This window comes from Larus michahellis, chromosome 5, assembly GCF_964199755.1.
Source record: "Larus michahellis chromosome 5, bLarMic1.1, whole genome shotgun sequence".
Taxonomy (NCBI): Eukaryota; Metazoa; Chordata; class Aves; order Charadriiformes; family Laridae; genus Larus; species Larus michahellis.
In genome coordinates this window covers 45,665,774-45,679,607 of record NC_133900.1, presented here as the reverse complement: position 1 = coordinate 45,679,607, position 13,834 = coordinate 45,665,774, and the positions used below count along the sequence as shown (strand labels likewise).

Sequence of the window (13,834 nt, the reverse complement as noted above, 5' to 3'; positions counted from 1 at the left end):
CGGCCGGTCCCGGTCCCACCGGCGGCCAGCAGGGGGCGGCCTCGGCCCGGGCGGCGGCTCCGGGAACCGGATCCGTCCCGGCCCCGTGTGGGGCGGCGCTGGGCGGCGGCGGCCCCCGCCCCGATACGGCTCCGCGCCGTGCCCCGGCCTGGGGCGTACCCGGGCGCGGGTACCGGAGACCCAGCACCGGGTGTGCAGCACCCCCCGCTGCAGAGCCCCCCGGGACACGTCCCCCGAGCCCTCTCCACCGGACGACCCCTCCACACCGGGCCGCGGCAGCCCCGCAGCTCCCCGGCCTTTCCGGGGGGAACGGGTCTGCCCGGAGACCGGGACCACCCGGTCCTGCACGGGGACCCCGGGGTGCTGCCTTAGCCCGGGAGCTAACGGGGACCCCCAGCTCCTGCAGCCGGGAGCGCTCCCAGGGACCGCCCCAGCCCCGGCACCCGGGCTGCAGGGCTGGGCCGGCCCCGAGGCAGCGGTGATGGCCGCGGCGCATCCTTCCTGCCGCCCTCTGCCGCGGACCCGGGGCGGGGGGACCCCAGCGCCTCCTCTCCCCCACCGGCCCGCGCGTTCCCGGGGTCCCCGGCAGCGGGGGGGCGTGGGGGTCTGGCGGGAGGCGGGGGCTGTCGCAACGGGGACACGCCGTGCGAGCCCTGCGCCCCCGGCCCCGCTGTAATGTCATTTGCAGGTGACGGAAGTCGCAGGGGCCGTGGCAGGGAGGTGACAGGCAGGCCATCAAGTAGAATTTGATTAATATGCAAATAGGCAACAGGGAGAAGGAGTGCGGGAGACAGCGAGTAATTAATCACTAGTTAAAAGAAATTAATACCAACAGCAGAGGTTGTCAGGAAACAGCAGTCGAGTTAATCATCCGGAAAATTGGAAGAGGAAAAAGACGAGCGTGCGTGGGGAGGGGAGAAGCGGGGGGCTGAGCCTGACACAGTCCCCGGTGGCAGCGCCCACTGCCGCAAGAGCTGCCCTGAGGCCCCGGTGGCGGGCACGGCCTGCCCTGGGGCACGGCAGGTTGCTGCCCCGAGGCCCCGGTGACGGGCACGGTCTGCTCTGGGGCCCGGCAGGTCTCCAGGGAGCCGTGGGGGCTGCTGGCTGGGGACACACACACGCGTCTGCGGTGGGTGCTGGGCAGGTTGTCCCACCATGGGCGCTTCCACACATGCATGCAGTGTCTTGCAGCCCTGTGGAGGGGTCCCTGCTCAGGCCACGTGCTCATGCGTGTGACAGGACACGCGTGTGCTGCTGCACGCACCGCCACCAGCGTATGCCTGGTCATGGCTGTGACACGGTGGCAGCTCCAGGTCCCTGTGCTGTGGTGTGTGCACGCTGGGCACACAGCTCCTGTGTGCCTGTCCCTGTGTCTGTCCATATGTGTGTGTGCGTGTGTTCCCCACGCTGTGCCCATGCTGGCGGTGCGGGCGGGCTGGCTGGCCATGCCAATGGTGGTCCCAGCAGGCCAGTGGGCCTGGCTGTGCGGCTGCGCAGAGCGGTGGGAACTGGCGGGGCGCAGGGCTGGCGGTGGCAGCGTGCCCAGTGCCTGCACCGTGTCCCACAGTAAAACGTCCCGTGGGGCAGCCAGGGGCGACGCCAGACGCTGCCTGCCCTGGCCGATGATTCCGCCCGCGATTAGCTGCCCCGGGGGAGGCTGGCACGGGGGTGGCCTGGCGTGGGGCAGGAGGGGGTGGTGGAGCCGGGGCTGGGGAGGCAGCAGCCCAAAGGCCATGGTGAGGGTCCTGCTCTGGGTAACTTGATGTCCCTCAGCCGCCCTACACCGAGAGGCACCTGGAGGTGCTGGGACCGGCTCGCACTGTGGGGACGGGATGAGATCCCAGGGGTTTGAGCCCCCTCCTCTGAGACAGTTCCCCCTATCCCTGCCCCACACTGCTCACACAGCCTGTGGGGTGCAGGGGTGTGGGGCTGAGGGGTCCTGACTACACTTGAGCAGGCCTGGGGGGTGCGGTTAAGGGGTCTGGGCTGCCCAGCTCTATACAGTGTGGTGGGGGCCGAGGCAGCAGTGTGGGGTCGGGTCCATCCCGTAGCGCGGAGGTGTGATCCCGCCAGCTGTTCCCTCGCATCAGCCTGATGGAAACGGGCCCGGAGCCGTGAGCTCATCTCCGGGGCTGGCCCCGTCCGCCCCCGGCGGCGCGCAAACACGCCTGGGGACGCACGCACGTACAGCCCCTCACGCGTGTGCGTGCACACACATGTATGTGGGGCCGGCAGCCCCACGCTCAGCTCTGCTGCGGGGACCGGGGCCATTGTTTCTGCCAAGGCCAGGAGCTACGGGGTGACAAGGCCGTGGGGTGACACGGTTGCAGGGAGCAAGGGCTCCCGGGGGGGGGGGGGGGGGTGTCACTCGCTGTCATTCTGTCTGCAAACCCCACGGCTGCGGCTGCAACGCCCGGTGCGGGCAGCGGAGCCGGGGGGGAGGGGGGGTCGCCCCCCCTCCCCCCCGGCTCCGCTGCCCGCACCGGGCGTTGCAGCCGCGCATGCCCCACGCGTGTCGCCCCCGGGCCGCCGCTCCTACCTGTCAAATTAAAAGCAATTCCCCCCGGGTGATGCTCAAAGGCACTTTCAGGCTAAATCTCATTTCTCCCCCACCCCCCCCCTCAGCCGGGCGGCTGCGACGCGGGGGGGAGGGGCGAGACAATGCAATTAAAACCGGAGAAAATACCGGGGGGGGGGGGGACGGGACACGGGGAAGGAGGGGAGGCGGGGGGAAGCTCTGCCTTCGGAAGTTTGCACCGGCGTAATTAGATCAGCGAGGGCTCATATGGATGCTGGAGGGACTGGCAGCCGCGACACACGCATAGCTGCGGTGACAAGGGGCCTCGGGGGACACCCCCACCCCCCCCACCCCCCTCGCCAAGGGCAGGGAGCAGGCAGCTGCCCGACACCTCCAGCGGCCGCCCGTCACCGCGGACTCCGGGCGCCTCGATGGGGCACCGTGGGGAGGGCGGGGGGCGCTGCCCGCGATGGAGCGGCTCATCGGGGGGCGGGGGGGGGGGGGATGTGGGGCCGACCCCCCATCCCCCCCGGGGCTGCCCGCACCCCGCCATCCCCCGCGCGGGTCCCCTCCCCACCCCCCACCCCTCCCCGGACCGCCCCGCTTATCAGAGAGTGACATCACCGCTTCGCGCAGTGACGTCACCGGGGCATGACGTCACGAGGGGCGGTGTGGATTCCACGGGCCGGGGCAGGTGCGGGGGGGGTGAGGGAAGCGAGGTACTGACACCCGGCGCTGCCCGGGCCCCACTCGGGTTACGCGTGGGGCAGCGGCGCGGGAGTGGATCCGTCACGGCGGGGCAAGTGCTGCTCCCCGCCTCTGGAGTGTGTCCTCCCCTCATACTCCCCCCGGCGTCCCCGCGGGTCCTGCGCCCCCCCTGCAGCCGGCGTGAGGGTCTCCACGTAGGGCCGGAGACACGGACACGCACCAACACACACAGACACACCCCCACCCACCCACAGACACCCCATACACACCCGCCCCCCACTCCCCACCCGCAGCCGGGGTGCAGCGCCGGCTCGGTACACACGGAGCACGTTTGGGGGCAGCTGCCAGCAGCGCCCCCCTCTCCCCCCCACCCCGGCCCGGCTGCTCCCGCTCCGCGGGGCCGGCACCCTTCATCCCCTCCCCTCGCCCGGGCCCGTATCAAGTGACCCCCCCGGCCATTCCGGACCCGATGAGGGGCCCCTTCGGCTCTCGGTAGCGGGGGACACGGGGCAGCGCGGGTGCACGGGGGTCTGCAGCCCGGGGCGGGGGACGGGCGCAGCCGAGCCGGGGCAGCGTGCCGGGGGGAGTCTCTGGTGCCCCGTCCTCCGGCGAGGCCCCCCCCGGCCCGGGTAAGCCGGCAGAGCAGAGCAGCCCCCCGGTGTGTGCTCACAGTCTGGGGGATGCGGGGATTACCGTTCGTCCGTCCGTGCGTCCGTCCCGTCCGTGCGTCCGTCCCGCCCGCCGCCAGAGCCCCTCCGCTGTCCTTAATAAGGTGTCGCCTTTATTCCAAATATTTACACCCGGGCGGGCCGGGCCGGGCCCCAACTCCGTGCCCCGGGCTCTCGGGGCGGCGGGGCCGCGGACGAGCCGGCGGGACAGACACGATAGAAAATAAAATTTAAAAAAAAAAAAAAAAAGGAAAGACGGACAAAAAAAAAAAAAAAGCGAAAAATTGCACCAATTGCCCCCGGGGCGGGGGCAGCGCGGCCGCCCCGTCCAGCTCGGGGACTCGGTCAGTCTCGGTAGCCCCCCCGGCCTTCACCGTCGCCGCCTCAGTCCCCGACGTCGATCTCCTCCTCCGAGAGCTCGGCGGCGGCGGCGGGCGGCGGCGGTGCGGGTCCGGGTCCGGGACCAGGACCGGGAGCGGGACCGGGACCGGGTCCGGGGGGCGGCGGGGGTTCGGGCATCGCCGCCAGCTGCTGGAGGGCGGCGGGGGGCAGCGCCTGCAGGGAGGCCACGTCGGCCCGCAGCTCCTCCAGGTCCCGCTTGAGTTTGGCCCGGCGGTTCTGGAACCAGGTGATGACCTGGGCCGTGCTGAGCGCCAGCCGCGCCGCCAGCTGGTCCCGGTCCGCCGGGGACAGGTACTTCTGTCGCAGGAACCGCTGCTCCAGCTCGTAGATCTGCTGGTTGGTGAACGCCGTCCGCGATTTGCGCCGTTTCTTGCAGGCCGGGCGCTGCCCCAAGGCGCCCAGCGGCTCCCGACCTGCGGGGACAGCGGGCTCAGCGCGGCGGAACCGGCACCGGCACCCGGCACCGAGCCCAGCCGGGCCCGTCCCGCCCCGTCAACCCACGGCCGCCCGGCGACGGCCCCTTCCCAGCCGCGAAACGCCGAGCCGGGTCGAACCGACCCCAGCCGAGCCGAGCCCCGGCACTGCCCTTGACGCCGCCCGGGGCCTGGTACCGGGAGCCGCGAGCCGCCCGGCCCAGCCCGGCCCGGCCCGGCCCGGCGCCGCTCCCTCCCTCCCGGCCCGCCGCCCCCGCCCCGTTCCGCAGCGGCCCCGGTCCCGCCGGAGCCGCCGCCCGCTGCGCCGCGGGGCTGAGCCCACCCGTGTCCCGCCGGCGGCGCCGTCCGGGGCTCCCGGGGCTCCAGTCCGGCTCCTCCCCGCCGGCGGCTCCCCAAGACCCGGGCGCCGGATCGGTCCGTGATCCCGGCCCGCTGCCCCGCGGCCCGCACCGGGAGCCGGTAGAGGAGCCGGGAGCGGAGCCCCGGGCGGCGGGGCCGGACCGGCAGCACGAAGCGGGGGCCGCCGCCTGTGCTTTCGGCTCAACGATTTTCAGGAGCCCTGGTGCCGGCGGACCCGGGTCCGTGCGGGTCCCCCGGGGCCCGGTCCCCGCCGCCGCTCTCGGCACGGCCGCGTCGCAGCACCGAGGCCCCGATCCGGCCGCGCTCCGGCGCTACTGCCGGTGGAGAAGAAGAGAAAGCTCCGGTTAGACGCGGATCGTCTCCGCCCGCGGCGTCGGTAACGCTCCACAGCGGCCGCAGGCTCCCGGTCCCAGCCCGTTAGAACCTCTCTGCTGCCGGCGGGACCGATCCGCCGCTCGGTAACGCGGCTCCCGTTACGACGGGACCCGGTCGGTCCGTGCGTCCCCTGTTACGGCTCCAGCTCCCTCCGCCGCTGAGGGGTCCCAGGACCGCCCAGCCCGTCCCTCTGCCCGCGGCGGGGGCTCCGCATCCCGGGGACCCCCGGCCGCCGCCCCGACCCGCCGGGGGCTGCGAGTGGGTCCGTCCGTGCAGCGGCCTGGGTCGTTCGTTACCGGCGGCCGTGTCCGTGGGTCCGCCGTGTAACGGGGCTTTGCCTCACTCACGGAACCCGCGCTGCCCCGTTTCTGTCCGTCGGGGCAAAGAGGTGTTTTTTTTCTCGTTTATCACGGGAGCCCCGCTGTGCCCGGCCGTGTCCGTCTGTCCGTCCGGGTAACGGGATTTTTTACCTTAATTACGGGAACCTCGATCTGTTCTCTTTCTGTCCGTGTGTCCGTGGCTCCCGGTTCATTTCGCCGTTAGCCGCGGGCCCCCTGCCCTGCCCGGCCGGGGAAGGGATTTTATTTTTTTTTCGCTAATCACGAGAAGCCCGTTCTGTCCGGCCGTGTCCGTCTGTCCGGCTGGGTATCGGGGGTTTTACCTCCATTCCGGGAGCCCTGCTCTGTCCCGTTTCTGTCCGTCTGTCCGGCCGGGTAAGGGAATTTTTTCGTTGATCGCAGAAGCCCCGGTCCTCCCGTCCCTGTCCGTCTGTCTGGCCGGACAACGGCTCTTTTCGTTAATTACCGCAGCCCAGCTCCGCCCGGCCGTGTCCGTGTGTCCGTCCGGATAACGTTTTTTTTCTTTACCATAATTCCGTGAGCCCCGAGCTGTCCCCTTTCTGTCCGTCTGTCCGTCTGTCCGTCCGTGTAACGGCTTCTTTTCGTTAATTACAGGAGCGATGATCCGCTCGGCCGTGTCCATCTGTCCGGCCGGGTAAGGGCATTTTTTTTTTCGTTAATCACGGGAGCCCTACTCCGTCCGTGTCCGTCTGTCCTTCCGGTAAGGGGGTTTCTTTAATTACCGGAGCGCCGCTCGGCCCGCTCCTGCCCGGCCGGGGAAGGGATTTTTTTTTTTCGTTAATTACAAGAGCCCGGCTATATCTGTCCGTGTCCGTCTGTCTGGGCGGGCAAGGGTTTTTTCGTTAACCGTGAGAGCAGTGCTCTGCTCGTCCCTCTCCGTCTAGGTAAGGGATTTTTTGGCTTATAACGGGAGCCCCGCTCTGTCTATCCGTGTCATCTGTCCGGCGGGGCAAAGGTTTTTTCGTTAACGGCGAGAGCCGCGCTGTGCCCGTCCGTGCCCGTCTGTCCGGCCGGCTAAGGTGGTGGGGGTTTCTTCGGTAATTACGGAGCCCCGTCCTGTCTGTCCGTTTTTGTCTGTCCGTCCTGATAAGTTTTTTTTTCGTTAACGGCGGGGGCTCCGCTCTGTCTGTCCGTGTAAGGGATTTTTCGTTAATCGCGGTCACCGCGCTCCGCCCGACTGTGTCCGTCTGTCCGGTCGATGGAGGACTTTTGTCTGGGGCGGGCGGCAGGCGCCCGGTTGCCGCTCGGTCCGTCCGTCCGTCCGTCCGCCCTCACGGCGTGTTTCCCCGCTGGGGTCGAGCCGGGGACCGGTGAGGCCAGTTCGTTCCCGCGGGGACAGCGACCCGCCGCTCTGCCGGGCCCGGTGCCCCGGGGAAGCCGCCGCAACGTCCGTGAACGGGGAGCGGCTGCCCGATCCCGCCGAGAACCGCGCCGGTTCCCCGGGCCCGCCGGTAACGGGTTTCTGCCCAAGAACCGAGGCCCGTCCGTATCCGCCGTTCCCAGCGCCGGAGCCCGCCGGGGCTCGGGGACGCCGGCGCCGGTAACGGGTTTTCGTTGCCGACGGGACCGATCAGCAGCTCTGCCCCTGCGCTCGGTCACGGTCACGGTCACGGCTCGGCGGGGCCGGGTGCCCCGCTGTGCTCGGTGCAGCCCGGCCGCCGCCGCGGGACTGATCCACCGCCCGGTACCGCGGCTCTCGCGGCCCGAGGCCGGGTCGGTCCCCGCGCCTCCCGGTAAAGCTGCCGGGCCTGGGCCGGCCGGTCCTCCCGGAGCTCCCGGCTGCTCGCCCCGTTGTCTCGGTCCTGGTGGCAGCTCACCCGCCGCTGCAGGCCGGGGAGCGGGCTCGGCCGGGGCTCGCTCGGGCTCCCGGTGCCCGGCCCCGGGCCTTGCCTCCCTGCGGGCCTCGGCCGTCGGTACGGCTCCGGGGAGCGGTGCCGGGGCTGCCCCGGCTGGGCTGCCGTGTACCCGCGGCCCCGGGCGAGCACCGGCCCCTTCCCGGCCTGCGGCCGCCGGGTCTCTCGGCCGACCTCGCCCCTCCGGGACACGAAGGAAACTTACCGGGACCGCGCCGGGCTGAGGGCGAGGAGAGACCCCGGCCCCGCCAGGGGCCCGGTGGCGGCGCAGCCTCGCCCCCTCCCCGCCCGCCGCCACCGCCACCGGCACCTGCCCCTGCCCCGTTCCCGTGTCCCCCCGGTCCCGGCGGAGACCCCGCCGCCCCGCGCCGCCCGGTACCTTCGGCCGCCTGCAGCACGCCCAGCTCCAGCCCCTGGAAGGTTTTGCTGGCGAGCTCCTCCAGCGCGCAGAGCGGCGAGGACGGGGCGCAGCCGCCGCCGCGGGGCCCGGCCGCCTTCTCGGGGAGCCGGGCGGGGGGCGCGGCGGGGCCGGGGCCGGGGGGGCTCCCGCCGCGGGGCCGCCCCAAGATGTCCTCGATGCCGAAGGGGGTCAGCGGCTTGTTGGAGTTGGCGGGCGGCGGGAGCTGGTCCAGGGCGCTCCGCCGGCGGCCGCCGCCCGGGGGGTGCAGCGGGGGGGAACCGGCCGCCTCCCGCGCCGAGGTCATGGCGCGTCCCCGCTCCCGCACCGGGAGCACCCGCCTCAGCACCGCGTCCGCCTCATCCCGCCGGGGTCCCCCCCCCTCTCGCCGCCGCCGTCCCGCCCGCGCATCAAGCCGCGGCCGCACTTAAACCCCGCGGGCGCAGCCCGCCCCCTCGGCGGGGGCCCGGCGGCGGCGGCGGCGGCGGCGGCGGGGAGCGCTCGGCCTCCCGGCGCCGGGAGCCGCTCGGCGGGGCTGGGCAGCTCCGCGCCCGCCGCCGCTCCCCGCCCCCCCCAGCCCCACCGCGGCCCCGGTGCCGCAGCCTTAAAGACCCGGGGCCGGGGCGGCAAATTGGGCACCGGGAGGAGGAGGAGCCACCGACGGGGGGGGGGGAGTTAGGGGGTGAGAGGGGGGGCACTGCTCCCTCTCCGCCGCCGCTACCGGGATGTAGACGGGGCGCCTCACCCTTGTACAGCGATTTTAATCCCCCCCTCGCGGGGGGCGGACGGTGGGTGCCCGCTGCCCCCTCCCGGCCGCCCCCCCCCAGCCCCCGCGTCCTCAGCGGGGCTTTTACCGTCGCGAAAAATTTATTAGCTCCCCTGCTCTAAAATGCCCCATAAAAGCGCAGGGGCCGCTGCGTCTGGGAGTGATTAGGCCGCTTCGGGTGGGTTTTGGGTTTCAGAGCGCGGCCCGGTCATAAATCCCCCCCCCTCGCACTGCCCTCCCCGGTACAAATAGCTCCGGGATCCCAATCGCTCGTAAAAATCCTGGGGACGCCCGCACACGCAGGTGAGCCCCGGCTGTCGACACTGGGTCCGTATCCTCTGGTGGGATCGGGTCCGGGGGATGCCAAATCGCCCCAGGGGGGTGATCCCGCCCAGGGCCCCCATGGGTCTGCTGCTGGGATGCTCTGGGCCTGGCAAGAGGATACCGGGCGCGGGGGGGGACACAGTGACGGTGTGGAGGGCGCAGGGGTCATGGCAGTAATGAGAGAAAATGAACCTGTGGGTGGGGGGCGGTGGGAGAATCGTGCCGGGCTGGGGGAGCAGGTGCAGGGGGACCCGGCAGTGCCGGTGCCGGGAGGGGTTGGGGGCTTCCAATCTTGCTGACAAAGGCAGAACGCGATCCCCCGGCTGGAAATTGGAGTTAGACAAATTCAACCTTGAAATTTCCCAGCAGCCGGAGCAATTAAATGCCGGAGCGGGTGGCGGGCGGGGGTGGGGAGGGGGCTCCGGCAGCCCAGGATTGAACTGATTTGGGAGAGGCACCCGGGAAGTGCCAGCCAGGGAGCGCGGTTGTCCCGATGTGGTGTCACCAGACGGGCCATGCTCCCACGGGCACACAGGGCCCCTCGCTCGCTGGCGTGTGGGTCACAGCAGGCCGACACGGTGGCGGTTGCACGGCTGCCTCGCATGCGGCTTTTGTCCTCTCCGGAGGGCTTGCTCGCATGGCCGGTGGCAACACGATGCGGGGAGGCGAGGGAAGATGGTGGAGCTGCCGCTGCTGCACATGTGTCCGACTCCCACCGCTTGTCTGAGTCGGTGCGTGTCCTGGGGTGCAGGAAAGCCACATCCACTGCTCCCGTCCCGGCTGCCGGCCCCACAGGAGCTGCCAGTGGACCCAGGCTCAGCTGGACCCCTATGAGCCGTGGTTCCCTGAGGCAGCACCGCACGACATGAGGGCACCGTGCCAGACACGAGGCCCCTGGCACCCAGCAGGCAGGGGCAGGGAAGGGGCACAGCCCGTGCACAGCCCTTCTCCCCCTGGTCCCAGCCCTGGCTGGCGCACGCGCCCTGGGCTCCATCCAGCCTAATGCCCTGTGACACGCACCAGGAAATTGCCGCTCAGGCTAATTCCTTGTTCTCGCGCTGATCAGGACTCCCAGCCATCCTGCCCCACGGAGCAAACCCCCCCTGCAACTCCAGCTGCTCGGGGACCAGAGGGAGCTTTGCTGTAGTGTCCTGGGCCGGCATTGCCTGGAGCATTCCAGCCGGGCTGGGCCCTGGGCACCGGGCAGGGCAGGCAGGAGCCGGGCTGGGACCCAGGTGGATCTCCAGCTGCAGTGCTCACCCTGATGGGATGTGACACCACCACTGCCCCATCTCCCCCGCCCCATCTCCCCTGCCCATCTCTCCACAGCAGTTGGGGTGAACCCCCTGCGCAGCAGCTAGGTGCCCAGGGATGTTCCAGGGGACCAGACGCTCCTTGACCCCCACTCATGCCCCCTGAGCTGCCCAGTGAGGCAGCCCAGGGCAGTGCCAGGGTGGGCTGAGCAGCACGGATCCCGCCCGGCCCCCAGCCAGCACTGAGCCCCCGGCAGCCACTATGGGCAGGGCGAGGGCACAGGCACAGGCACAGGCACAGCTGGAGGGACACAGTGCAGGCGTGCCCCCCACCAAAGCAGTGCTCCCCACCCCTGTGGCAGGTTTGTCACCCCAGTTGCCGCAGCCACCCCCTGGCCCCCAGCCCCAGTGCGGGGTGAGCCTCGGCCCCCAGCTCGCCGCCGGGCAGGGGAAGCGTCAGCTCCAGCTGCCGGGAACACAGGATGGGAAACGCTTTTCACCCCTAAAGCAGGACACATGGTGGAAAACAAAAAGAGCGCTCTGACTTTTTGCAGGAACACTGGAGCTTCCTGCGGAGCGGGGCAGAGCGCCCTGCGCTGGCCGGGCGCCCGCAGACAGCAGGGACGGCGACGGGCACAGTTGCTTGGAAGGAGCCGGGGGCACTGCAGGGCTGTGCACCCCGGCATGGCACTGCCAGCCCCCACCTTGGCTCCCAGACCTCCATCCTGCTGGGGCTCAGGTCCCCCGGGGGTGGTCCCTGTGGGTCCTCTGAGGGTCTGGGACTGCATGTAAGGCCAAGGCCCTTGGCTCCCTGGCCATCCCCCAGCCTGCCATGGCTGCGTGAGCTGAGGGGGGTAGGTGGCAGCACCTGGATGAGGCACAGAGGAGGGTGTCCATGCTCTGGAGACCGTCCCTGCCAGTGGCTGAGGCTGCCCTGTCCCCCCACACAGGACACCCCGTCTCAGGGGCACCCACGGCTCCAGGCACCGACAGCTCCATGTGCCCCAGCTCACAGGCACCCACGCTGGTGGCACAGGGGCCACCCAGCCCTGTGTGCCCACAGCCCCACTGCAGCCAGCCCCGGAGCAGGCTGGCGGGACACCTCACACCGCGCTGGGGTGCCTGTGCCGTGCCTGCAATTCCCCATGCCGGGGTAACATGATTAGGGGCGGGAGGCGGCGGCTCAGCCTGCTAATACGCTTATGCCCCAGTACCGTGCTCTGCCCCTGATCTATTATTTAGCGGATCCATTTCAATAACGCAGCTCCGTGCCGAAGCGCCTGGCAGTAACTCGATTAGGGGCGCTCCCAGCCCCGCGCCGGAGCTGGAGCTGCAGAGCAGTTTGCACATGGAAATTGCTTGCAAATGAATTTTCCTTTAATAAGGCGAATAACTCGGTGCAAAATTAAACCGTCAGTAGAGCAGGCAAGCGGGGCATCACCGGGGGAGCCGCCGGCAGTGCCGCATCCCGTGCCGGGGGAGGAGACCCGGCCAATTATTGGCAATAAATCCTGACCCCGCTCGCAGGGCCGGCGGCCGCGGGCGAAGCCACGACTAATGGGATTACACCTCGCCCCGGTAAACGGGGATTAATGTGCCGGGAGCTGGGGGACGCCGGGGATCCCCCGCCAGGGGTTGTTGGCAAATGATCTATTCATTAACACGCACCGGCCTCACCGTGCGCACCAGAGCGGGGCTGACCCCGGCTTCATTACGCAGCGAGCACGGAGGGGAGCGGTGGCGGGGGTGGGAACGGGGATGGGGATGGTGACAGGGATGGCCTGGGGTGAGGAGTGTCGGGGGCTTGTGCCCCCCGGGAGTGCCGGGGTGGTGGTGGGGCTGGGGACACATGACATGCGGGGCACAGCACGCGTCTCAGCTGCTCCCACACGCGTGTGCCGGCGAGTGCAGGTGGAGGCGGGTGCTCACACCCGTGTGCCTGCTGTGTTGTGTGTGCACAACCACCATCCCCCCCCCCCAGCAGACACCCCCCCAGCTGCGTGTGTGGGCACAGCCATGCACAGGCGTGCGCAGGCGTGCAGCGGCCATGCAGGGAGGTGCTCAGAGAGCACCAAGACGCCAGCTCACGTGCAGAGCTGTCACATGCCAGTGCAGGCACACGCACACGTGTGGTGGCACACACGCCAGTGCCGAGGCGCCAGAGACTGGCCACACCGGGGGCAAGAGCAAGACACAGGCCTTGGGGGGGCATTCGTGCAGGGACAATGGAGGATACCGCGGGGACCCCCACCCAGCACTGTGCCAGGGTCAGGGGGTCCCGCCGTCCCCATCCCCAGCTGCCACCCGCCCCCACCCTGCAGGACCCCCTCCCCACTCCAGGGCCTCCATATGGGCCTGGGACAAACTCCAGCCAAATGGGCCAGTGGGGGGGGTTGCATTTCAAAGCCTCCGGCTGGAGCAAACGCTGCTGCCCCCCCGCCGGGCTGTCGCCCGCCTGCGCCCCCTGACCCCGGCACGGCAGGGTTGGCGGGGACCGTCCCATCCCCTTCCCCAGGGCTGATGGGGACGGTCCTGTCCCCCTTCCCCAGGGGTGATGGGAACAGCCCCCACCAGGAGTCCTGGGGCAGAAGCCGGGGACCCCTGCGTGGCCCCACACTGGGACCCCCGCAGGGGTCAGGCTTCCTCCCGGTGTTGATCTGGGGCTCGCGGCTGTGCTGGCCAGGGGAGAGGAGCTGCGGGGGGACACGCCGGGTGTTGGCGGGGGGAGCAGGCTGGGGTGGTGGGCCGTGGGAACCCCATCCCGCCACGGGGCAGAGCCATTGTGTGGGGCCGTGCGCCCGCTGGCCACGAAGGCAGGGGGGCTGTTTGTGGCAGGAAGCGGGCAGGCAGCACCGTCTCACCGCCGCCGCTTCCTTCCCCGTGCCGCAAATAGCCGGGATGGGGCGGCCGGAGCAGGGGCTGCGCGGGGCAGGGGGACACCGAGGGACCACTCTCCTGCTGTGCCACCCCTGGCAGCCCCTGGAGACCCTGGCCTGCTCTCACTGGGCACAACTGGAGCGGGGTAGGGGGGGTCTGGATGTGGTCCGAGGGGTGTCTGCGTGTGGGACACCCTGTCCCCCTGATGGCCTCATGGCACCAGGACACCTGGGGGAACCCAGCCTCCATGGGGAGTGGGCACGTCCCTGGCCTTGGGGGTGGGCGTAGGGTGACGGGGCCGGCATGACCATGCGGCCAGGCCATGCGGATTCAATTAGGGCATGAGCGCGGGGGGCTCGGCTCGGCCCCGCGCCGGGCAGCGCGGTGAGGAAATGGCTCGTCTGAGCCGCTGACAGCCCGGCCCCGCGCCCAAGATGAACGACCGCCGGATTAAAGCTCCGCACGCTGACAGGGCGCACCTGAGCGAGGAGCACGGACGGGGCGGACGCGGGGGCGGGGGGACACCCCAGCCCCGGCACT

General features: G+C 70.6%; 1 protein-coding gene across 1 annotated transcript; it reads right to left on the bottom strand.

The window, feature by feature from the left end:
- Window positions 1-3,664: 3,664 nt before the first annotated feature.
- Window positions 3,665-8,610, bottom strand: LBX2 (ladybird homeobox 2). Its single transcript, XM_074587034.1, has 2 exons — window positions 8,057-8,610; window positions 3,665-4,709 (listed from the first exon to the last, which is right to left on the bottom strand). Exons 1-2 carry the CDS (start codon window positions 8,379-8,381, stop codon window positions 4,279-4,281), a joined length of 756 nt encoding a protein of 251 aa, XP_074443135.1. The 5' UTR covers window positions 8,382-8,610; the 3' UTR covers window positions 3,665-4,278.
- Window positions 8,611-13,834: the final 5,224 nt, after the last annotated feature.